The sequence below is a fragment of the Oncorhynchus masou genome, chromosome 9 (genome assembly GCF_036934945.1).
Source record: "Oncorhynchus masou masou isolate Uvic2021 chromosome 9, UVic_Omas_1.1, whole genome shotgun sequence".
NCBI classification, from domain to species: Eukaryota; Metazoa; Chordata; class Actinopteri; order Salmoniformes; family Salmonidae; genus Oncorhynchus; species Oncorhynchus masou.
In genome coordinates this window covers 12,306,526-12,333,082 of record NC_088220.1, presented here as the reverse complement: position 1 = coordinate 12,333,082, position 26,557 = coordinate 12,306,526, and the positions used below count along the sequence as shown (strand labels likewise).

The following is a 26,557-nucleotide window of genomic DNA, read 5'->3' as shown; positions in this document are numbered from 1 at the left end:
AACACATGAGAACACAGGTTACTTCAAACTGCTGGTAGTTTAGATTGTCCTGAAACGGTAGAAACTGAAAATAATAAGATAGCGAAGATGGGAATGTATTGACAAGACAGAAGCATGAAGGAACACTGCATATGAAGAGCCTTTACTCTATGTGCAGTCTGTCTTCCTCTGTTGTACCCTGTTGAAGAGGTGTGTTGTACCCTGTTGAAGAGGTGTGTTGTACCCTGTTGTAGAGGTGTGGTGTTGTACCCTGTTGTAGAGGTCTGTTGTACCCTGTTGTAGAGGTGTGGTGTTGTACCCTGTTGAAGAGGTGTGTTGTACCCTGTTGAAGAGGTCTGTTGTACCCTGTTGTAGAGGTGTGGTGTTGTACCCTGTTGTAGAGGTGTGTTGTACCCTGTTGTAGAGGTGTGGTGTTGTACCCTGTTGTAGAGGTCTGTTGTACCCTGTTGTAGAGGTGTGGTGTTGTACCCTGTTGTATAGGTGTGGTGTTGTACCCTGTTGTAGAGGTGTGTTGTACCCTGTTGAAGAGGTGTTGTACCCTGTTGTAGAGGTGTGGTGTTGTACCCTGTTGTAGAGGTGTGTTGTACCCTGTTGTAGAGGTGTGTTGTACTGTACCCTGTTGTAGAGGTCTGTTGTACCCTGTTGTAGAGGTGTGGTGTTGTACCCTGTTGTAGAGGTGTGTTGTACCCTGTTGTAGAGGTGTGTTGTACCCTGTTGTAGAGGTGTGTTGTACCCTGTTGCAGAGGTCTGTTGTACCCTGTTGCAGAGGTGTGTTGTACCCTGTTGTAGAGGTGTGGTGTTGTACCCTGTTGTAGAGGTGTGGTGTTGTACCCTGTTGTAGAGGTGTTGTACCCTGTTGTAGAGGTGTGGTGTTGTACCCTGTTGCAGAGGTGTGTTGTACCCTGCTGTAGAGGTCTGTTGTATCCTGTTGTAGAGGTGTGTTGTACCCTGTTGTAGAGGTCTGTTGTACCCTGTTGCAGAGGTGTGTTGTACCCTGTTGTAGAGGTGTGGTGTTGTACCCTGTTGTAGAGGTGTTGTACCCTGTTGTAGAGGTGTGGTGTTGTACCCTGTTGTAGAGGTCTGTTGTACCCTGCTGTAGAGGTCTGTTGTACCCTGTTGTAGAGGTGTTGTACCCTGTTGTAGAGGTCTGTTGTACCCTGTTGTAGAGGTCTGTTGTACCCTGTTGTAGAGGTCTGTTGTACCCTGTTGTAGAGGTGTTGTACCCTGTTGTAGAGCTGTGTTGTACCCTGTTGTAGAGGTGTGTGTTGTGTTGTACCCTGTTGTAGAGGTCTGTTGTACCCTGTTGTAGAGGTCTGTTGTACCCTGTTGTAGAGGTCTGTTGTACCCTGTTGTAGAGGTGTTGTACCCTGTTGTAGAGCTGTGTTGTACCCTGTTGTAGAGGTGTTGTACCCTGTTGTAGAGGTGTGTGTTGTGTTGTACCCTGTTGTAGAGGTGTTGTACCCTGTTGTAGAGGTGTGTGTTGTGTTGTACCCTGTTGTAGAGGTGTGTTGTACCCTGTTGTAGAGGTGTGTTGTACCCTGTTTCAGAGGGATGTGTGTGTTGTGTTGTACCCTGTTGCAGAGGGGTGTCTGTGTATTGTACCCTGTTGCAGAGGTGTGTGTTGTACCCTGTTGTATAGGTGTGTGTGTGTAAATACAATGAGACTAAGCTAGAGTAGACCCAACAGAACATATATCGTTCCTATACCCAGACAAAGTGTCTGTCTCATGTGTCTCATCTCCTCTGTGAAAGTTTTCATCTCCAGGGCAGAAGTGAGCTGTAAGCTGACATGCTCTGGTCCTCACACTCGCTCTTTTCCTTCTGCCTCTTCCTTCCGGCCTCCCCCTGAGGGCTGCTCTCCCCCGAGGGCTGCTCTCCCCCGAGGGCTGCTCTCCCCCGAGGGCTGCTCTCCCCCGAGGGCTGCTCTCCCCCCGAGGGCTGCTCTCCCCCCGAGGGCTGCTCTCCCCCTGAGGGCTGCTCTCCCCCCGAGGACTGCTCTCCCCCTGAGGGCTGCTCTCCCCCCGAGGGCTGCTCTCCCCTGAGGGCTGCTCTCCCCCTGAGGGCTGCTCTCCCCCTGCCTCTCTCTCCTCCAGTTTCTGGGTTCATTGATTGATTGTTGACCTGTGTCATTCTTCTGCAGTAAATCTCCTGTGCCTAGTTCTCCTCCGTGCCTAGTTCGCCTCTGTGCCTAGTTCTCCTCTGTGCCTAGTTCTCCTCCGTGCCTAGTTCTCCTCTGTGCCTAGTTCTCCTCCGTGCCTAGTTCTCCTCCGTGCCTAGTTCTCCTCCGTGCCTAGTTCTCCTCCGTGCCTAGTTCTCCTCCGTGCCTAGTTCTCCTCTGTGCCTAGTTCTCCTCTGTGCCTAGGGCCAAGATACCCTTTTCACGCCGCCGGAAATGCCACTTCTAGTCTAGGGAACTTCCGGCCACATCGCGCCGCATTTGTTTAACAGTACAAGTTTTTTAACGTAAATGTGGCTTTCAAAGGATGAACAAACCGACCTCATATCAAAAACAGTGGCCATTATGTGATATTACTTTCACGATTTTCTGACGTAACAAGAGGCGGTGACGAAAGTGGGATTGATGCTAGCTAGCTAGCTAGCTTTACTGCTGCTGACGTTTGTTATTATGTATATTTTTTTATCTAACGTGTAGCCTCAACAAATATAGTAAAGTGCACAAAACGACAACGAACAAGTACAAATCTAACCTTGTATGTGATAGAAAGAAAATGTTGACGCAATTGTGTATCCCCAAACTTTGTGATGAATTAGCTATTAGAATAAAAATACTTTAGCTAGCTATTAGAATAAAAATACTTTAGCTAGCTATCAGAATAAAAATACTTTAGCTAGCTATTAGAATAAAAATACTTTAGCTAGCTATTAGAATAAAAATACTTTAGCTAGCTATTAGAATAAAAATACTTTAGCTAGCTATTAGAATACAAATACTTTAGCTAGCTATTAGAATAAAAATACTTTAGCTAGCTATTAGAATAAAAATACTTTAGCTAGCTATTAGAATAAAAATACTTTAGCTAGCTATTAGAATAAAAATACTTTAGCTAGCTATTAGAATAAAAATACTTTAGCTAGCTATTAGAATAAAAATACTTTAGCTAGCTATTAGAATAAAAATACTTTAGCTAGCTACACACCCAAAACTACAACAGAAGCAACCATTTTCTTCTTGCGAGCGCAGTGCCGCTACCAGTGATTATTCACCGCCACTTGGTGGAGTGGAGTGGGATTGATGAAGGGGGTCCAGAAAATGAAAAGTTCACATTTTGAAACTATTTTGGCAAACCTCAGTTTATCTGCCTGCTTACATTATTTTATATGGCTACTTAAATATGGTCCCCAATCAGAGACAACGATAAAGAGCTGCCTCTGATTGGGAACCAATCTAGGCCACCATAGACATATAAACACCTAAACCTACAAAAAACCCTAGACAATACAAAAACTACCCAAACCACCCTCGCCACGCCCTGACCTAACCAAAATAATAAAGAAAACAAAGATAACTAAGGTCAGGGCGTGACAAACACTTTCAGGTCAGTTATAAAGGACAAGGTCATCTAAGCTAAAAGAAAACAATGGTTACATCAAATCATTTTCCTTCCCTGTGCTTTTTGAGAGGCGGAAAAAGATTTCACCTCCCAAAATGGAATGTGTAGATGTAGTGGCATGCTGGAAATGAATGCATACCTGGGCAGAGCTCTTATTGATCATGGATCTGAGGGCTGGGCAGGGCTGGGTGACCAGCTGATCATGGTTCTGAGGGCTGGGCTGGGCTGTGTGACCAGCTTATCATGGTTCTGAGGGCTGGGCTGGGCTGGGTGACCAGCTGATCATGGTTCTGAGGGCTGGGCTGGGCTGTGTGACCAGCTTATCATGGTTCTGAGGGCTGGGCAGGGCTGTGTGAACAGCTGATCATGGTTCTGAGGGCTGGGCTGGGCTGTGTGACCAGCTGATCATGGTTCTGAGGGCTGGGCTGGGCTGTGTGACCAGCTGATCATGGTTCTGAGGGAAGGGCAGGGCAGGTCTGTGTAAACAGCTGATCATGGTTCTGAGGGCAGGGCTGGGCTGTGTGAACAGCTGATCATGGTTCTGAGGGCAGGGCAGGGCTGGGTGAACAGCTGATCATGGTTCTGAGGGCAGGGCAGGGCTGGGTGACCAGCTGATCATGGTTCTGAGGGCAGGGCAGGTCAGGGCGGGGTGAACAGCTGATCATGGTTCTGAGGGCAGGGCAGGGCTGTGTGAACAGCTGATCATTGTTCTGAGGGCTGGGCTGGGTGAACAGCTGATCATGGTTCTGAGGGCAGGGCTGGGCTGTGTGAACAGCTGATCATGGTTCTGAGGGCAGGGCAGGGCTGGGTGAACAGCATTCAGTCAAACAGCATCATCTCTGACAGTCAAACAGCAGCCTCTCTGACAGTCAAACAGCTGCCTCTCTGACAGTCAAACAGCTGCACACAGGCTATAAGATGGTTTCCAGTCACTGTGTAAACTAAATAAATGGAGGTGATGACAGGCCTGTTACACGTAGACACAATACAGCACAAAGCATTTCTCTTATAGGATTCAAATACACACTGACACTTTATTAAAGATCTGAGAAACCGAAAGGGTTAAAGTTCCTTTCTGTGAGCTTGGCAAGCTGAAATAAAATAGACTGAAGTCAGCCTGTCTGATTTCAGATCACACATCTGATGACATGTTTGCTGGTACAGTAGTCTAGCCGTGTATTTCTACTGCTGACCATCAGTTACAGAAGTGCTGCCATATCATGTGATCTTTACTCAGGACACAGTGAAACACCAGGAGGTACCAAGGCCCCGGCCCACCAACCCAACTCGCAGCCTGAGCGTCAGTGTCTCCCGTCTTATCATCCATCTAATTATAACTCTCACAGTTCTCCAAGAATGGAAGTTTAGGTAGGTCTATCCGTGGGCCTAAAATTAGCCCCCCCAGCGACACCCAGCCAGACCCCCTCTCTGGTCTGCTGTGTTAGAAAGTAACACACCCATCTCAGCTCTCAGACCCCAGTCCCCGTGTGGATGTGCTGTGTTAGAAAGTAACACACCCATCTCATCAGACAGCAACACCCAGCCAGACCCCCTCTCTGGTCTGCTGTGTTAGAAAGTAACACACCCATCTCAGCTCTCAGACCCCAGTCCCCGTGTGGATACAGCAACACCCAGCCAGACCCCCTCTCTGGTCTGCTGTGTTAGAAAGTAACACACCCATCTCAGCTCTCAGACCCCAGTCCCCGTGTGGATACAGCAACACATTCCTCTTGGCGTCTTCTCCTCTTCTTCCACGTGAGCGATGGACCACAGAGTTATTAAAGAGAGGAAAGGTTTACTACCAACGTCCTGAGTAACATTGTTGGCAGAGAGATCACTGGTTGGTGACCCTGTGGGTGAGGTAAGTGGAAAGCATTGTTAACCACCATTTGCTGTGTGGCTCTGGGTCTTTGGATCATAGTAGCTATAGCAGGAGTTAAATGGGGAATGGGATTGTGTCTGGGATGGATGTTTTTAACAGTCCCCAAATCTGTTGTCTTTTATCATATTTTCCATGATAGTTGTTTTATGTAAATAGAGAAAAATATTCAGAAACATTTCATTTTCTCAATCAAGCTCAACTGAAAACTAGTGCAAACTCATAAGATGAAGACTTTCACTAATTTAACCCTTATGTAGAAATGTCTATTTCAACAAGTGTTCATCCCACTTGGCTCCTAAAAAAACATTTGCCGATGTCTGAGACTAAATGAACTGAATTAGAAAAAACGTTTATAATGTAATACTGTGCATTGAGTTCTATGTGTTCTCTATCTATCCCTGTCTCTATCTATTCCTGTTTATTCTCTATTCATGTCTCTATCTATCCCTGTCTCTCTCTATTCCTGTTTATTCTCTATCCCTGTCTCTATCTATCCCTGTCTCTATCTATTCCTGTTTATTCTCTATCCCTGTCTCTATCTATTCCCTGTCTCTATCTACTCCAGTTTATTCTCTATCCCTGTCTCTATCTATTCCTGTTTATTCTCTATCCCTGTCTCTATCTATTCCCTGTCTCTATCTATTCCTGTTTATTCTCTATCCCTGTCTCTATCTATTCCCTGTCTCTATCTATTCCTGTCTATTATTTATTCCCTGTCTATTTTCTATTCCTTGTCTCTATCTATTCCTGTCTATCTATTCCCTGTCTATTATCTATTCCATGTCTCTATCTTTTCCTGTCTCTATCTATTCCATGTCTCTATCTATTCCGTCTCTATCTATTCCTGTCTCTATCTATTCCTGTCTATCTATCTATTCTATTCCATGTCTCTATGATCTATTCCATGTCTCTATCTATTCCGTCTCTATCTATTCCCTGTCTATGATCTATTCCGTCTCTATATACTCCTGTCTCTATCTATTTCCTTTCTATTATCTTTGATCTATTCCTGTCCTGAAACACAGTTGAGGGGCGGCAGGGTAGCCTAGAGGTTAGAGTGTTGGCTCAGTAACCGGAATGTTGCAAGTTCAAACCCCCGAGCTGACAAGGTACAAATCTCTCATTCTACCCCTGAACAAGGCATTTGACCCACTGTTCCTATGCTGTCATTGAAAATAAGAATTTGTTCTTAACTGACTTGCCTTGTTAAACAAAGTTTAAAAAAAAGAGAGCTGGTACAAACCCAGTCAGTTTTGCTATGTGTCTGTATTTTCTGTGTCTAATGCTGGTTACAATATCAATTTTCCCTACGAGGATCTATAAAGTTTATTTATTCAATTATTTATATTCCCCTCTCTCTCTCTTTCTTTTTGTCTCTCTCTCTCTACCATTCTCTCTCATTCTCTTTCTTTTTGTCTCTCTCAACTGTTCTCTCTCTCTCGTTCTCTTTCTTTTTGCCTCTCTCTCTCTCTCGTTCTCTTCTTTTTGTCTCTCTCGTTCTCTTTCTTTTTGTCTCTCTCTCTCTTTCAACCATTCCCTCTCGTTCTCTTTCTTTTTGTCTCTCTCTCTCTTTCAACCGTTCTCTCTCGTTCTCTTTCTTTTTTTCTCTCTCTCTTTCAACCGTTCTCTCTCATTCTCTTTCTTTTTGCCTCTCTCTCTCTCTTTCTCTCTCTTTCTCTCTCTATCTCTCTCTCATCAGATGGATGAGTTGCAACTGTTATATCTATAGTAACAGTATGGTCCTAGACAGTATCAACACAGCCACCAACCCTCTCAAGATGAGTCTAATGGATGTCTCCAAGATCTTCTCTCTGCTTCAGCCCAAGGAAGAGGATGAGGAGGACAATGAGCATGGCCAGGTACAACTAATGAGCTTGCAGTGCTTTGTAACTTAGCAACCTATCACTGGGACAGCATCAGTAGACTTACACAGCATCAGACCCACTGGGGTGACTTCCCAAGTCTACATGGGTGTGACCTAACTAGGGTCGTATTAATTTGGAGACTCCGTAGCAATAGAGTTTCAAAATTATGTCCAACAGAAAATGTCAACGAACATATCTTAGTGATTGTGTGGCAGGTAGCCTAGTGGTTAGAGCATTGGACTAGTAACCAAAAGGTTGCAAGATCAAATCTCCGAGCTGATAAGGAAACAATCTGTTATTCTGCCCATTAACAAAGCACTGTTCCTAGCCTGTCATTGAAAATAAGAATTTGTTCTTAACTGACATGCCTAGTTAAATAAAAAATATCTTATTGAACAAGTTCAGATAGCATCTCTCTGTGTTGTTTTGAGTGTAGTGAATACTACCCAGCAGTGCAACCCAATAACACTGTGTGTATGGTAAGTGGAGGTATAACACTGTGTGTATGGTAAGTGGAGGTATAACACTGTGTGTATGGTAAGTGGAGGTATAACACTGTGTGTATGGTAAGTGGAGGTATAACACTGTGTGTATGGTAAGTGGAGGTATAACACTGTGTGTATGGTAAGTGGAGGTATAACACTGTGTGTATGGTAAGTGGAGGTATAACACTGTGTGTATGGTAAGTGGAGGTATAACACTGTGTGTATGGTAAGTGGAGGTATAACACTGTGTGTATGGTGGAGGTATAACACTGTGTGTATGGTAAGTGGAGGTATAACACTGTGTGTATGGTAAGTGGAGGTATAACACTGTGTGTATGGTAAGTGGAGGTATAACACTGTGTGTATGGTAAGTGGAGGTATAACACTGTGTGTATGGTAAGTGGAGGTATAACACTGCTCTGTTCCCCAGGCTCTGAACCAGGCCGTGAGCAGTGATGACGTGGAGGTGTTAGCTGAGCTGTTGTCCCAGGAGAGCTACAGCAAGTCTATCAACAGCAGAAGCGGCTGGGGGATCCCTGTCACCCCCCTACGGACCGCTGCAGCACACGGACACCTGAGGTGTCTGGAAGTCCTGCTGGAGCACGGAGCGGAGGTGAGATATACCGATAGAAGACTTTGGGCCAGCTTCTCCAACCCAGACACGGTTTATTATAGGGTTGATTCAAACAACAGTCATTTACTCTATGTTACTGTACAGCACGTTGTGACAACTGCTGATGTAAAGAAGGGCTTTCTAAATAAATGTGATTTAGCCTATTGAATAATTATTGTTTGGTGATTGATTGGTTTTGCAGGTGGACAGTCTAGATGTGAAGGCCCAGACCCCTCTGTTTACAGCGGTCAGTGGTAAACACCTGGACTGTGTTGTGGTCTTACTGAAGGCTGGAGCCGACCCCAACGGCAGCCCGTACAACAACTGTTCCCCGGTGCTGACCGCCGCCCGCGAGGGAGACGTGGAGGTCCTCAGGGAGCTGCTTCAGTCCGGAGCCGAGGTCGACGTCTGGCCCAAAGTCCCTGAGTGGGCCTCCAACGCCACAGCCTGCAGGGGACCCCTGTACATATCCGCTGTATATGGACACCTGGACTGTTTCAAGCTGCTGCTGCTCCACGGGGCTAATCCTAACTATAACTGTAAGTCAGAGAAGATGCTGGCCAGGATCAAGCAGCCCAAGACGGTGCTGGAGATGTGTCTCAGGTATGGCTGTGGAGTGGAATACATACAGCTGCTCATAGACTTTGGGGCAGACGTGTATCTGCCCACGCTGATTATTGACAAGACCACCAAGCAGAACGAAGTGGTGATTCTGCTGCTCAAGGAGAGAGGTGAGAACATCACACACACTTGTTAAACAGTTGTTACAGATTCATTACATTTGTTACATATTTGACCTTCACATATTCAGTCTGTTCTGTATCTCTAACTGATTGACGGTTGTTAATGATGAGAACATTGGAGCGTTTCTCGATTTTCACTGAATTAACTAGAACCTCCCCTGTGTTTTGTTCCCAGTTTGTCCCAATACTCTGATGTCACAGACACGGCTCGCGATACGGAGACACCTCCCCGTGGTTAATAAAATGACATCCATAGACCGCTTGGACATTCCCCAGATACTGAGGAACTACCTGAAACATCTCCCCTGACCTCTATCTCCTGACCTCTGAACTCTGTATGATGAAGATGATGTCACAAATGGATACCCTATATGGCTGTGTCTCAATATGGGATTCCTCTGCTTCATCTCCACTGTTCTGAAAACACATTTTAGGTGAAAGCAATATGGAGGAGGATTTCTGCAAAATGTAAACAAAAAGTGTGATAATTTCATACTGTCTTCTACTGTCTCTACTGAGTGTGTCATGGGCTGCAAAGTCCAGTTTGTTCTGTTTCTATTGTAGGTGTGAATAATAATTATGCCAAGTTTGCCTTTGAATAGTTGTAGAGGTTGAATTAGAAGAAACACATTTATTTAACTTAATCTCTGTGATTGAATTCAGCAAACCGTGCGTAAATGTAATCATTGGAAATTGGTTGAAGTCTACTGAAACCATGGTGAAAACACTGCCCATCTTCTGGACAGTTATATAAGTGCACAGAGCTTCAGGAGAAACATTTTGTAAGTGTAAAGCCATAAGTAACCACTAGGTGTCACACTACCACAGTAAATGTATTCTCCGTCTATGACATCACTGCTCACCATTTGGAAGTAATCTTTCGTCAAGCTAAAAAACAATGTAATTTGTGGAATCTCTCTCACATTATGAGTGACCTTGCTGAAGACTGAAGTAAGTTCCCGGAGTTAATTCTGAGGCTTTAGCTCAATGACATAGTCTTGTGGATTGCAAAAGACCGAGGTTCAAACCCAATCATTCAATCCCAGGTTCAAACCCAGGTTCAAACCCAGTCAGTCAAACCCAGGTTCAAACCCAATCAGTCAAACCCAGGTTCAAACCTGGTAACAAATAAGCAACGGCACAACGCCTGTCCCCTACTTGACCCAGATAGTTTGTGTGTATGTATTCATATGTAAGCTATGTGTGCCTTTAAAAATGTATGTAGTTCTGTCCTTGAGCTGTTCTTGTCTATTAATGTTCTGTATCATGTCATGTTTCATGTTTTGTGTGGACCCCAGGAAGAGTAACTGCTGCTTTTGCAACAGCTAATGGAGACCCTAATAAAATACCAAATACCCAAATAAAAAAAACTGGTTTAAACCCAGTCAGTCAAAGGAGCAGCAAACAAACAGGAAGAAGACATTGCCTTATTTTTTAACAGAATAATTCGTACACACACAGGATATGACATCACATTACAGTATGAGCATATCCTGTCTAACGTCCCCATTGACCTTACGACACAGTTCAGTATATGGAGGTTTTAATTTCAACTAAAGTACAGTTATATCAGAAGTGGTTCCGTTTTTACAGTGAAATACAACGTAATAATTCCCAGTGCTCTTTGATTACATCAACATATATAGACTTTTCAACGCTCCCCATTCACAGTTTCAGCATTTGAATAGGCCCAACTTAGTTTCAGAGTTGGTTTTTCAATTTCCACAACCAATCAAAACAAACAATCTAAGGTCAGAGAGAAAATATATGTTCCTGCTATTTGTACTATACAAACATGGTGATGACATTTCAGACTGTCAGATAAAATAGGAGTCATACCAGAGTCCAACCCCCCCCCCCATTCTAGATGGCAATGTGAATGTACAGTGAACAGCCTAGTAGCTCCAACTAAACTTGTTACTTGTCTTGTTATCTGTTTCAGTGCCCATACATTAGTACCCTGACTGTTCTGAAACCAACTAGAGAAAAGCAACAAGGATTTGTAATGATGACTGTGTGTACGTCTCAATGGCAACCTATTCCCTGTATAGTGTACTCCTTTTGATCAGGGCCTATAGGGACTATACTAGAGAATAGGATGCCATTTGGGACAGAACCAGTGCACAGTATGTATAATGTCTGCTACAGATTTCTCGTATCATATCACTACATGGAATGAAACAGTGGAAGGTTGTAAAATAATGGCAAGCAGGTTGGTTGTTAAAAGAGAAAACCAAATCTTCAAAGAGTTAATCTCATGTGTCATGCAGAACTCTGGATGCCATAAAACATCATGCATCTACCTGGTACTGAGGCTAGAACTGGGTCTCTGGTACTGAGGCTAGAACTGGGTCTCTGGTACTGAGACTAGAACTGGGTCTCTGGTACTGAGGCTAGAACTGGGTCACTGGTACTGAGACTAGAACTGGGTCTCTGGTACTGAGGCTAGAACTGGGTCTCTGGAATTGTGGATAGAACTGGGTCTCTGGTACTGGGGATAGAACTGGGTCTCTGGTACTGAGGCTAGAACTGGGTCACTGGTACTGAGACTAGAACTGGGTCTCTGGAATTGAGGCTAGAACTGGGTCTCTGGAATTGTGGATAGAACTGGGTCTCTGGTACTGGGGATAGAACTGGGTCTCTGGTACTGAGGCTAGAACTGGGTCTCTGGTACTGGGGATAGAACTGGGTCTCTGGTACTGAGGCTAGTACTGGGTCTCTGGTACTGAGACTAGAACTGGGTCTCTGGTACTGGGGATAGAACTGGGTCCCTGGTACTGAGACTAGAACTGGGTCTCTGGTACTGAGGACAGAACTGGGTCTCTGGTACTGAGGCTAGAACTGGGTCTCTGGTACTGAGACTAAAACTGGGTCTCTGGTACTAGGTATAACAGTGAGGCTGGAGAACTGGGTCTCTGGTACTGAGGCTAGAACTGGGTCTCTGGTACTGAGGCTAGAACTGGGTCTCTGGTACTGAGACTAGAACTGGGTCTCTGGTACTGGGGATAGAACTGGGTCTCTGGTACTGAGGCTAGAACTGGGTCTCTGGTACTGAGGCTAGAACTGGGTCTCTGGTACTGAGGCTAGAACTGGGTCTCTGGTACTGAGACTAGAACTGGGTCTCTGGTACTGGGGATAGAACTGGGTCTCTGGTACTGAGGATAGAACTGGGTCTCTGGTACTGAGGATAGAACTGGGTCTCTGGTACTGGGGATAGAACTGGGTCTCTGGTACTGAGACTAGAACTGGGTCTCTGGTACTGAGGATAGAACTGGGTCTCTGGTACTGAGGATAGAACTGGGTCTCTGGTACTGAGACTAGAACTGGGTCTCTGGTACTGAGACTAGAACTGGGTCTCTGGTACCGAGGCTAGAACTGGGTCTCTGGTACTGAGGATAGAACTGGGTCTCTGGTACTGGGGATAGAACTGGGTCTCTGGTACTGAGGCTAGAACTGGGTCTCTGGTACTGAGGCTAGAACTGGGTCTCTGGTACTGAGACTAGAACTGGGTCTCTGGTACTGAGGATAGAACTGGGTCTCTGGTACTGAGGATAGAACTGGGTTTCTGGTACTGAGACTAGAACTGGGTCTCTGGTACTGAGGATAGAACTGGGTCTCTGGTACTGAGGCTAGAACTGGGTCTCTGGTACTGAGACTAGAACTGGGTCTCTGGTACTGAGGATAGAACTGGGTCTCTGGTACTGAGGCTAGAACTGGGTCTCTGGTACTGAGACTAGAACTGGGTCTCTGGTACTGAGACTAGAACTGAGTTACTCAACATATGATAGGTCTCTGGTACTGAGGATAGAACTGGGTCTCTGGTACTGAGGCTAGAACTGGGTCTCTGGTACTGAGACTAGAACTGGGTCTCTGGTACTGGGTCTCTGGTACTGGGGATAGAACTGGGTCTCTGGTACTGGGGATAGAACTGGGTCTCTGGTACTGGGGATAGAACTGGGTCTCTGGTACTGAGGCTAGAACTGGGTCTCTGGTACTGAGGCTAGAACTGGGTCTCTGGTACTGAGGCTAGAACTGGGTCTCTGGTACCGAGGCTAGAACTGGGTCTCTGGTACTGGGGATAGAACTGGGTCTCTGGTACGGAGGATAGAACTGGGTCTCTGGTACCGAGGCTAGAACTAGGTCTCTGGTACTGGGGATATAACTGGGCCCCTGGTACTGGGGATAGAACTGGGTCTCTGGTACTGAGACTAGAACTGGGTCTCTGGTACTGAGGCTAGAACTGGGTCTCTGGTACTGGGGATAGAACTGGGTCTCTGGTACTGAGACTAGAACTGGGTCTCTGGTACTGAGGCTAGAACTGGGTCTCTGGTACTGGGGATAGAACTGGGTCTCTGGTACTGAGACTAGAACTGGGTCTCTGGTACTGAGACTAGAACTGGGTCTCTGGTACTGAGGATAGAACTGGGTCTCTGGTACTGGGGATAGAACTGGGTCTCTGGTACTGGGGATAGAACTGGGTCTCTGGTACTGGGGATAGAACTGGGTCTCTGGTACTGGGGATAGAACTGGGTCTCTGGTACTGGGGATAGAACTGGGTCTCTGGAATTGAGGCTAGAACTGGGTCTCTGGTACTGAGGCTAGAACTGGGTCTCTGGTACTGAGACTAGAACTGGGTCTCTGGAATTGTGGATAGAACTGGGTCCCTGGTACTGGGGATAGAACTGGGTCTCTGGAATTGAGGCTAGAACTGGGTCTCTGGAATTGTGGATAGAACTGGGTCTCTGGTACTGGGGATAGAACTGGGTCTCTGGTACTGGGGATAGAACTGGGTCTCTGGTACTGAGGATAGAACTGGGTCTCTGGTACTGGGGATAGAACTGGGTCTCTGGTACTGGGGATAGAACTGGGTCTCTGGTACTGGGGATAGAACTGGGTCTCTGGTACTGAGACTAGAACTGGGTCTCTGGTACTGGGGATAGAACTGGGTCTCTGGTACTGAGACTAGAACTGGGTCTCTGGTACTGGGGATAGAACTGGGTCTCTGGTACTGGGGATAGAACTGGGTCTCTGGTACTGAGGTACTGGGGGATAGAACTGGGTCTCTGGTACTGAGACTAGAACTGGGTCTCTGGTACTGAGACTAGAACTGGGTCTCTGGTACTGAGGCTAGAACTGGGTCTCTGGTACTGAGACTAGAACTGGGTCTCTGGTACTGAGGATAGAACTGGGTCTCTGGTACTGGGGATAGAACTGGGTCTCTGGTACTGGGGATAGAACTGGGTCTCTGGTACTGAGACTAGAACTGGGTCTCTGGTACTGGGGATAGAACTGGGTCTCTGGTACTGAGACTAGAACTGGGTCTCTGGTACTGGGGATAGAACTGGGTCTCTGGTACTGGGGATAGAACTGGGTCTCTGGTACTGAGGCTAGAACTGGGTCTCTGGTACTGAGACTAGAACTGGGTCTCTGGTACTGAGACTAGAACTGGGTCTCTGGTACTGAGGCTAGAACTGGGTCTCTGGTACTGAGGATAGAACTGGGTCTCTGGTACTGGGGATAGAACTGGGTCTCTGGTACTGAGGCTAGAACTGGGTCTCTGGTACTGAGGCTAGAACTGGGTCTCTGGTACTGAGGCTAGAACTGGGTCTCTGGTACTGGGGATAGAACTGGGTCTCTGGTACTGGGGATAGAACTGGGTCTCTGGTACTGAGACTAGAACTGGGTCTCTGGTACTGAGACTAGAACTGTGTCTCTGGTACTGAGACTAGAACTGGGTCTCTGGTACTGGGGATAGAACTGGGTCCCTGGTACTGGGGGTAGAACTGGGTCTCTGGTACTGGGGATAGAACTGGGTCTCTGGTACTGGGGATAGAACTGGGTCCCTGGTACTGAGACTAGAACTGGGTCTCTGGTACTGGGGGTAGAACTGCATCTCAAATGGCACCCTATTACCTTTATAGTGCCCTACTTTTGAACAGGACCCATGGAGCACTGGTCAAAGTAGTGCACTATATAGGGAATAGGGTGCCATTTGAGATTCAACATAAAACTGAAACAACACTGTTGGCTGATACCAATATTGTAACATCATATATGGTCTGTTGTTTATACAGTACGCACATGTAGCGAGCTGCTAGTCACAGGTAGTATGACTGTTCTGTCTGTTTCCTCACCATTTTATGGCAGTTAGCTTCTCAAAACTGTGGACGTTGAATTGGAAAATAAACATAAACGTAAATAAACCAAATGCTGACTGACTATACAGTCTTCTCCCACCATGATGTCCTCCTGTCAAACCCTCTACGTCGTTCAATAACACACGCAGGACATCAACAGAACAGCTGATTCAAATCGAAATGAAATGATTTCATCTAAATGTTATGTAAATAATCTTAGAGTTTGTCAGACAATAACAGTGAAATGTCCCTCACATTCAACAGATCCACATGCCCAGTGCAATGGTGTGGTACTACAATAACAGCCTGGAAAACACACTGGATATATATCTCTGTTTCCCTGTGATATTCACAGTGATATTTAGAGTGATGTTCACAGTGATATTTAGAGTGATATTCACAGTGATATTCAGAGCAATATTCAGTTTGGCTCCCAGGCTACCTCTGTTAGGGCATCTCTGTTAGGACATCGCTGTTAGATAGCATCTCTGTTAGATAGCATCTCTGTTAGATAGCATCTCTGTTAGATAGCATCTCTGTTAGATAGCATCTCTGTTTGGGCATCTCTGTTAGATAGCATCTCTGTTAGGACATCGCTGTTAGATAGCATCTCTGTTAGATAGCATCTCTGTTAGATAGCATCTCTGTTAGGACATCGCTGTTAGATAGCATCTCTGTTAGATAGCATCTCTGTTAGATAGCATCTCTGTTAGATAGCATCTCTGTTTGGGCATCTCTGTTAGATAGCATCTCTTTTAGATAGCATCTCTGTTTGGGCATCTCTGTTAGATAGCATCTCTGTTAGGGCATCTCTGTTAGGGCATCTCTGTTAGATAGCATCTCTGTTAGATAGCATCTCTGTTAGATAGCATCTCTGTTAGATAGCATCTCTGTTAGATAGCATCTCTGTTAGATAGCATCTCTGTTTGATTGTTTCTCTGTTAAGGCATCTCTGTTAGATAGCATCTCTGTTAGATAGCATATTGGTTAGATAGCATCTCTGTTTGGGCATCTCTGTTTGATAGTTTCTCTGTTAGGGCATCTCTGTTAGGACATCACTGTTAGATAGCATCTCTGTTAGATAGCATCTCTGTTTGATAGTATCTCTGTTAGGGCATCTCTGTTAGATAGCATCTCTGTTTGATAGTTTCTCTGTTAGGACATCACTGTTAGATAGCATCTCTGTTAGATAGCATCTCTGTTAGATAGCATCTCTGTTTGATAATATCTCTGTTAGGGCATCTCTGTTAGATAGCATCTCTGTTAGATAGCATCTCTGTTGGATAGCATCTCTGTTAGATAGCATCTCTGTTAGATAGCATCTCTGTTAGATAGCATCTCTGTTTGATAGTATCTCTGTTTGATAGTATCTCTGTTAGGGCATCACTGTTAGATAGCATCTCTGTTAGATAGCATCTCTGTTAGATAGCATATCTTGTAGATAGCATTTCTCATTAATAGCATCTCTGTTAGGGCATCTCTGTTAGATAGCATCTCTGTTAGGGCATCTCTGTTAGATAGCATCTCTGCTAGATAGCATCTCTGTTAGATAGCATCTCCGTTATATAGCAATTTTAGCATAGCACCCTATTCCCTACTTTTGAACAGAGCCCTAGGGGACTGGTCAAAAGTAGTGTACTCTATAGGTTATACGGTGCCATTTGGGATGCATCCTTAGAAAGCATCTTTGTTAGGGCACAGTTAGATGTATGTCACTGTTTCTGCTTCTACAGTGGAAACTGGCTCGGGGCTATGTGAAGATATCTTATCCAACATTTACTAGTACGATGGATTCTTGGCTTTTCCAAGTACTGTATCATCGTCTATGTAACATGTAAATCTACTACTGTGCATTAGGGCTCTGGTGGGGCTGGACTGGGGGAGGGGAGGGATATTTTCTGTTGGACATGAGGTTATCGACTAGCCATGTTGCCAGATCTGTTCTGTTTCAGCTAACCCCTCTGTGTTATAATAGCAGACGGAGTACAAACCAACCTGGCAACCTGGCTAGTAAAGTAGTAAAACCTACTGCAGGGGGTGACCAACCTAACTCCTGGAGAGATTTAGCCTCCTGCAGGCTTTTGTTCCAGCCCTGCTCTTACACACCTGATTCAAGATAATCAAGATCTTGGGGACCAGCTGGTTAGTAGTCTGGTGTGTAGGAGCAGGGCTGGAATAAAATCCTGCAGCAGGGTATCTCTCCAGGAGGAGGGAATCTCTCCAGGAGGAAGGTATCTCTCCAGGAGGAGGGAATCTCTCCAGGAGGAAGGTATCTCTCCAGGAGGAGGGTATCTCTCCAGGAGGAGGGTATCTCTCCAGGAGGAGGGTATCTCTCCAGGAGGAGGGTATCTCTCCAGGAGGAAGGTATCTCTCCAGGAGGAGGGTATCTCTCCAGGAGGAAGGTATCTCTCCAGAAGGAGGGTATCTCTCCAGTAGGAGGGTATCTCTCCAGGAGGAAGGTATCTCTCCAGGAGGAGGGTATCTCTCCAGGAGGAGGGAGTCTCTCCAGGAGGAAGGTATCTCTCCAGGAGGAGGGTATCTCTCCAGGAGGAGGGTATCTCTCCAGGAGGAAGGTATCTCTCCAGAAGGAGGGTATCTCTCCAGGAGGAGGGTATCTCTCCAGGAGGAGGGTATCTCTCCAGAAGGAGGGTATCTCTCCAGGAGGAGGGTATCTCTCCAGGAGGAGGGTATCTCTCCAGGAGGAGGGTTGGACACCACTGATCTAAAGCAATTATTCTAGGAACACTTTCTAGAGATACCAGAAATCACATCATCCTTTTATTCACTTTTTTTTACTGAAATAAAAACATAAATTACACACCATTTTTCAATAATTAATTCATATAGGGCCAATAAGGCAAACAAAATTACATAAAACTATAATATAACTCTAATAATTGTTTTATATCACATTGCACCAGTTGGCACTTTCTTTTGAAAAATAATTAATATGAGAGATTTTATGCACTTAAAATTCTAACTTTAAAAGAACAAAACATAGTCCTATAAACATAGACATCTAGTGGTTATTTCTGTCTAGTGTACAACATTCTCCCCCTGAAAAACACTTCAGAACTTGAACTGAAAGCTGACAGCAGTTTGATGGCCTCCCTGTTAGTGCAGTATTCTTAGTTAAAACAATGGAATGGTTGGCTGTGCTTTTCACCAACATATGGAGATTAAACAAAGCTATAAAAAACATATTTGGTTCATTGTGAATGCTAATTACTTTACAGCTGAACCAAATGAAAGACATGTTGAATCTGTCACATAATGTTGTGAGTTTAGTGATTTTAGTCAAGGAATCAAATGACAGGTGTTGGGCCAATCAGACAGACAGACATTCTACCTGTCTACCTGCTCAGTACTCAGACAGACAGGTGAGACAGACAGACATTCTACCTGTCTATAACTCAGTACTCAGACAGACAGGTGAGACAGACTGACATTCTACCTGTCTACAGCTCAGTACTCAGACAGACAGGTGAGACAGACAGACATTCTACCTGTCTATAACTCAGTACTCAGACAGACAGGTGAGACAGACAGACATTCTACCTGTCTACAGCTCAGTACTCAGACAGACAGGTGAGACAGACTGACATTCTACCTGTCTACAGCTCAGTACTCAGACAGACAGGTGAGACAGACAGACATTCTACCTGTCTACCTGCTCAGTACTCAGACAGACAGGTGGGACAGACAGACATTCTACCTGTCTACCTGCTCAGTACTCAGACAGACAGGTGAGACAGACAGACATTCTACCTGTCTACAGCTCAGTACTCAGACAGACAGGTGAGACAGATGGACATTCTACCTGTCTACAGCTCAGTACTCAGACAGACAGACATTCTACCTGCTCAGTACTCAGACAGACAGACAGACAGACAGACAGACAGACAGACAGACAGACAGACAGACAGGTGAGACAGACAGACATTCTACCTGCTCAGTACTCAGACAGACAGACATTCTACCTGCTCAGTACTCAGACAGACAGGTGAGACAGACAGACATTCTACCAGCTCAGTACTCAGACAGACAGGTGAGACAGACAGACATTCTACCTGCTCAGTACTCAGACAGACAGACATTCTACCTGCTCAGTACTCAGACAGACAGACATTCTACCTGCTCAGTACTCAGACAGACAGGTGAGACAGACAGACATTCTACCTGCTCAGTACTCAGACAGACAGACATTCTACCTGCTCAGTACTCAGACAGACAGACATTCTACCTGCTCAGTACTCAGACAGACAGACATTCTACCTGCTCAGTACTCAGACAGACAGACATTCTACCTGCTCAGTACTCAGACAGACAGACATTCTACCTGCTCAGTACTTAGACAGACAGACATTCTATCTGCTCAGTACTCAGTGTTGCTTCATCTGTTCTGTCTGTTTTAACTGGCTCAAAGGAAACCCTTTGTGACCCAACACTCAGCTTCTGTGATCGGACACAATGATTTTACCCTGTCAACAAGGTTTGGTGCGTAGTAGAAAATGTAAATGTTGTATTGATGTTACGGCTATTGATTTCTTCCCTGACCTGCCGTAACATCATGGATAATGGCAGACATCCAACTAGATGAGCCTCACTAAACAAAAACAAAACGAAGAGAGGGAACAGAGAGAGAGAGCGAGGGAACAGAGGGAGTGGGAGGGAACAATGAGAGAGGGAGGGAACAGAGAGAGAGAGGGGAACAGAGAGAGAGGTAGGGAACAGAGAGAGAGGGAAGGAACGGAGAGAGAGGTGGGGAACAGAGAGAGAGGTAGGGAACAGAGAGAGAGGTAGGAAACAGAGAGAGAGGTAGGGAACAGAGAGAGAGGGAGGGAACAGAGAGAGAGGTAGGGAACAGAGAGAGAGGTAGGGAACAGAGAGAGGTAGGGAACAGAGAGAGAGGGAGGGAACAGAGAGAGAGGTAGGGAACAGAGAGAGAGGTAGGGAACAGAGAGAGAGGTAGGGAACAGAGAGAGAAAGAAGGCAGAGTGGGGAGGGAACAGAGAGAGGTAGGGAACAGAGAGAGAGGTAGGGAACAGAGAGAGAAAGAAGGCAGAGAGGGGGAGGGAACAGAGAGAGGTAGGGAACAGAGAGAGGTAGGGAACAGAGAGAGGTAGAGAACAGAGAGAGAGGTAGGGAACAGAGAGAGAGGTAGGGAACAAAGAGAGTTAGGGAACAGAGAGAGAGAGAAGGCAGAGAGAGGGAGGGAACAGAGAGAGAGGTAGGGAACAGAGAGAGAGGTAGGGAACAAAGAGAGAGGTAGGGAACAGAGAGAGAGGTAGGGAACAGAGAGAGAGGTAGGGAACAGAGATAGAGGTAGGGAACAGAGAGGGGGGAAGAGAGAGAGAGAGAAGCAGAGTGCAAAGCGAGATATAGACAGGGATAGAGGGGAGGGAGGGAGAGAGAGAGAGAGAGAGAATGAGAGAGAGAGACAGAGAGAGAAAATGAGAGAGAGATACAGGGTAAAGAGAAGAGAGAGAGACTATTTGCACATCATTACAACACTGTATATAGACATAATATGACATATGAAATGTCTCTATTCCTTTTGTGAGTGTATTGTTTACTGTTCATTTTGTACTGTTTATTTCAGAAAGATAGACAGAGGGGATAGAGAAAAGAGAGAGAGAGACAGAGAGACAGAGAGAGATGGTCTGACCAGTCTTTGATGGGACAGGTGATGCTGACAACAGAACTTCTGAGAAACATCAGAACCAGCCAACAGCTCTCCTGTCAGTCAAAGTGGCACCCTACCCCACTATGTAGGAAATAGGATGCCACCTCAGCCTCATTATTACAGTGCACCTCAGGCCACAATCACAACAACATAATCCTCACAGACACACACATCAACACAACGCCTGTCATCTACACAGTCATACTGTACTGTAGGAAGGTGGACTCACTAGTTCTGGTAAAGGAACATTAAATATGCTTTACTTCAAATATGGAAATGAGGCAGAGCCTGAAAAGAACACAATAAAAGCTCCATGAATCCAGGACATTCAGATGGCGATGGTGGGGTTGAGGGATGTAGTAGTAGATTCCTGTACAGTACAGTTCAGTATGGAACAGTAGTGTCTACTGGAGTAGAGAAGCATTGGAACTCAGAACTAAGAACAGTTAGAATGAAGTGAAGAAGTTAGAATCCATAGTTCTACAGTCTCCTGGGTCCTTCCTTCCTTCAGTGGTTATTTTTTTCGTCGTCAATTCTTCTTCACAGGACGATGATGTAATCTTCCGAACACTTCAGTTTGAGTGTTTCTCAGAAAAAAATAGATGGTCCTTGGAAAGAGTCTGTTTCTCTATTTCTCAAACATTGTTAATTGTAGAATTGTCGTGCCAGAAAAGAGACTGGCCTCGTTTTGATTGACCGAATTCAAAAACCTCTGCTTGTGCCAAGTCCTCTGTTAGGTCATACTGTCCCAGGGGTAGGGGGTCCTGGGGAGGGGAGTAGGAGGGGGCACGCATCTGTTCACACCTGGAAAGCAGGTGCAGAGTAGGGGGCAGGAAGGGAGAAAAGAGTAGGGGTCAGGAAAGGAGAACAGAGAAGGGGGCAGGAAGGAGAACAGAGTAGGGGTCAGGAAAGGAGAACAGAGTAGGGGTCAGGAAGGGAGAAAAGAGTAGGGGTCAGGAAAGGAGAACAGAGAAGGGGGCAGGAAGGAGAACAGAGTAGGGGTCAGGAAAGGAGAACAGAGTAGGGGTCAGGAAAGGAGAACAGAAGGAGAACAGAGTAGGGGGCAGGAAGGAGGAGCAGAGTAGGGATCAGGAAGGGAGAACAGAAGGAGAACAGAGTAGGGGTCAGGAAGGAGGAGCAGAGTAGGGGTCATGAAGGGAGAACAGAAGGAGGACAGAGTAGGGGTCAGTAAGGGAAAACAGAGTAGGGGTCAGGAAAGGAGAACAGAAGGAGAACAGAGTAGGGGTCAGGAAGGAGGAGCAGAGTAGGGGGCAGGAAGGAGGAGCAGAGTAGGGGTCAGGAAGGAGAACAGAGTAGGGGTCAGGAAGGAAAACAGAGTAGGGGGCAGGAAGGAGGAGCAGAGTAGGGGTCAGGAAGGAGGAGCAGAGTAGGGGTCAGGAAGGAGAACAGAGTAGGGGTCAGGAAGGAGGAGCAGAGTAGGGGTCAGGAAGGAGGAGCAGAGTAGGGGTCAGGAAGGAGGACCAGAGTAGGGGTCAGGAAGGGAGAACAGAGTAGGGGTCAGGAAGGAGGACCAGGGTAGGAGAAGAGGTTGAGAGCAGAAGTCAAGGGGTGGAGAAGTGGATAACCAGAGAAACATGGTCAGTATCAGATCAGAAACAGAACATTGTACACAACATCAAGTCATGCTTTCACAACAAACAGGCAACTACAACTATGTACTACGTTGTTCATCACTGTGTTATTGTTGTAGCATATAATATTAGACAGATATGATATATGATCATATGATGATACTGGAGGATGGAAAATACACATCTCTGCTCTAGTAATGACACAAGGGAAAACTGGAGATGCTATTCAAACAATCCCTGAATCAGGCAAACATGAGGACCCGGAAAATAACATTCTTCCAGCACAAATATGAAATCCGCCGTATCCATTGGCCATGGAGAGACAAGTGTTTTTCCGACTTTGCTGATTACATGTTTGATTGAATAGCACCTCGAGACTAAGGAAAGTAAGCGCGATCAAAATAGATTGAAAAGAACAGAAAGCTGTTGGACTACAATCTAGGAGCATCACAACAACTATTCCACAGCCAATATCAAACCGTGAATAATCAATATTTGATGATGGAAAATTGAAAAGATGCCATGGCATCATCTTGAAAAACACAGTGTCGTTGTGTTGTTAACTGATTAGAGACACTGTTTCTCTATGGAGAGCCTTGAGAGTAAAATAGAACATACTAGATCAACATGCTCTAATGCCATTGTTATCATAGTAGTTCTGATTTCTTATCAGTTGCCATGGCATCTTGTTGCATTATCTCTACAGTAAACAAAACTCTAATGAATGATATACCTTTATCATTTTCAAACCATGTCCATAAAACAAGACCCTCTTTCTGAAGATGATATCTAACAATGAATCTGAAAATTCAAGAGCAGTACTTCACCTTTGTGCCAACCGCGTAACACACACATTTACTGTCAAACACACACACACACACACACACACACACACACACACACACACACACACACACACACACACACACACACACACACACACACACACACACACACACACACACACACACACACACACACACACACACACACACACAGAACAACACCGTTCTGACCAATCCAGGGCTCTATTGTAAAAGCCTCACCCGGTGGTAAATCATGGCGCTGGTAGTAGCGCTATAGGTCCTGGGTTGTGTGTCGGAAATAGCTTTGCTATTTTTACAGTCCAAACTATGAGGAAAATAGCTAGCAGTGGTGTGAAAGGGCTGCAGGTGTGTCTAACCTCGACTAACCTGCACCACCGCACATTGACTCGGTACCGGTACTGGTACAGTATATAGTCTCATTACTAACCTGTACCCTCAGTATATAGTCTCATTACTAACCTGCACCACTGCACATTGACTCGGTACCGGTACTGGTACAGTATACAGTCTCATTACTAACCTGTACCACTGCACATTGACTCGGTACCGGTACTGGTACAGTATATAGTCTCATTACTAACCTGTACCACCGCACATTGACTCGGTACCGGTACTGGTACAGTATACAGTCTCATTACTAACCTGTACCACCGCACATTGACTCGGTACCGGTACTGGTACAGTATATAGTCTCATTACTAACCTGTACCACCGCACATTGACTCGGTACCGGTACTGGTACAGTATACAGTCTCATTACTAACCTGTACCACCGCACATTGACTCGGTACCGGTACTGGTACAGTATACAGTCTCATTACTAACCTGTACCACCGCACATTGACTCGGTACCGGTACTGGTACAGTATATAGTCTCATTACTAACCTGTACCACTGCACATTGACTCGGTACCGGTACTGGTACAGTATATAGTCTCATTTAACCTGTACCACTGCACCTGTACCGGTACTGGTACAGTATATAGTCTCATTACTAACCTGTACCACTGCACATTGACTCGGTACCGGTACTGGTACAGTATATAGTCTCATTACTAACCTGTACCCTCAGTATATAGTCTCATTACTAACCTGTACCCCCAGTATATAGTCTCATTACTAACCTGTACCACTGCACGTTGACTCGGTACCGGTACTGGTACAGTATATAGTCTCATTATTAACCTGTACCCTCAGTATATAGTCTCATTACTAACCTGTACCCCCAGTATATAGTCTCATTACTAACCTGTACCCCCAGTATATAGTCTCATTACTAACCTGTACCCCCAGTATATAGTCTCATTACTAACTGGTACCCCCAGTATATAGTCTCATTACTAACCTGTACCCCCAGTATATATTCTCATTACTAACCTGTACCCCCAGTATATAGTAACCTGTACCCACAGTATATAGTCTCATTACTAACCTGTACCCTCAGTATATAGTCTCATTACTAACCTGTACCCCAGTATATAGTCTCATTACTAACCAGTATATAGTCTCATTACTAACCTGTACCCCAGTATATAGTCTCATTACTAACCTGTACCCTCAGTATATATTCTCATTATAACCTGTCTCATTATTCTCATTACTAACCTGTACCCCAGTATATAGTCTCATTACTAACCTGTACCCCAGTATATAGTCTCATTACTAACCTGTACCCCCAGTATATAGTCTCATTACTAACCTGTACCCCCAGTATATAGTCTCATTACTAACCTGTACCCTCAGTATATAGTCTCATTACTACCCCCAGTATATAGTCTCATTACTAACCTGTACCCCAGTATATAGTCTCATTACTAACTGTACCCTCAGTATATAGTCTCATTACTAACCTGTACCCTCAGTATATAGTCTCATTACTAACCTGTACCCCAGTATAAGTCTCATTACTAACCTGTACCCCCAGTATATAGTCTCATTACTAACCTGTACCCCCAGTATATAGTCTCATTACTAACTGGTACCCCCCAGTATATAGTCTCATTACTAACCTGTACCCCAGTATATTCTCATTACTAACCTGTACCCCCAGTATATAGTCTCATTACTAACCTGTACCCTCAGTATATAGTCTCATTACTAACCTGTACCCCCAGTATATAGTCTCATTACTAACCTGTACCCCCAGTATATAGTCTCATTACTAACCTGTACCCTCAGTATATAGTCTCATTACTAACCTGTACCCCCAGTATATAGTCTCATTACTAACCTGTACCCCCAGTATATAGTCTCATTACTAACCTGTACCCTCAGTATATAGTCTCATTACTAACCTGTACCCCCAGTATATAGTCTCATTACTAACCTGTACCCCCAGTATATAGTCTCATTACTAACCTGTACCCCCAGTATATAGTCTCATTACTAACCTGTACCCCCAGTATATAGTCTCATTACTAACTGGTACCCCCAGTATATAGTCTCATTACTAACCTGTACCCCCAGTATATATTCTCATTACTAACCTGTACCCCCAGTATATAGTCTCATTACTAACCTGTACCCTCAGTATATAGTCTCATTACAGTAGTATAGTCTCATTACTAACCTGTACCCCCAGTATATAGTCTCATTACTAACCTGTACCAGTATATAGTCTCATTACTAACTGTACCCCCAGTATATAGTCTCATTACTAACCTGTACCCCCAGTATATAGTCTCATTACTAACTGGTACCCCCAGTATATAGTCTCATTACTAACCTGTACCCCAGTATATAGTCTCATTACTAACCTGTACCCCCAGTATATAGTCTCATTACTAACCTGTACCCCCAGTATATAGTCTCATTACTAACCTGTACCCCCAGTATATATTCTCATTACTAACCTGTATCCCCAGTATATAGTCTCATTACTAACCTGTACCCCCAGTATATAGTCTCATTACTAACCTGTACCCCCAGTATATAGTCTCATTACTAACCTGTACCCTCAGTATATAGTCTCATTACTAACTGGTACCCTCAGTATATAGTCTCATTATTGTTATTTTATTGTTCTACATTTTATTTTATAATTTTTTTAAACTTTAGTTTATTTAGTAAATATTTTCTCATCTATTTTCTTAAAACTGCATTGTTTGTTAAGGGCTGGTAAGGCTTTTGGGCTAATGTCCAGGATAAACAGACAC

The 26,557-nt window shown here is 45.0% G+C and overlaps 2 protein-coding genes across 2 annotated transcripts in view; one reads left to right on the top strand and one right to left on the bottom strand.

Moving 5' to 3' along the window:
* LOC135545528 (moesin-like) overlaps nucleotides 1-26,557 on the bottom strand; it is a 146,381-nt gene that overhangs the window by 45,022 nt on the left and 74,802 nt on the right. The window lies entirely within an intron of this gene.
* LOC135545135 (ankyrin repeat and SOCS box protein 12-like) lies at nucleotides 7,191-9,469 on the top strand. The gene is made up of 4 exons (XM_064972767.1): nucleotides 7,191-7,313; nucleotides 8,235-8,417; nucleotides 8,620-9,148; nucleotides 9,336-9,469. Exons 1-4 carry the CDS (start codon nucleotides 7,191-7,193, stop codon nucleotides 9,467-9,469), a joined length of 969 nt encoding a protein of 322 aa, XP_064828839.1.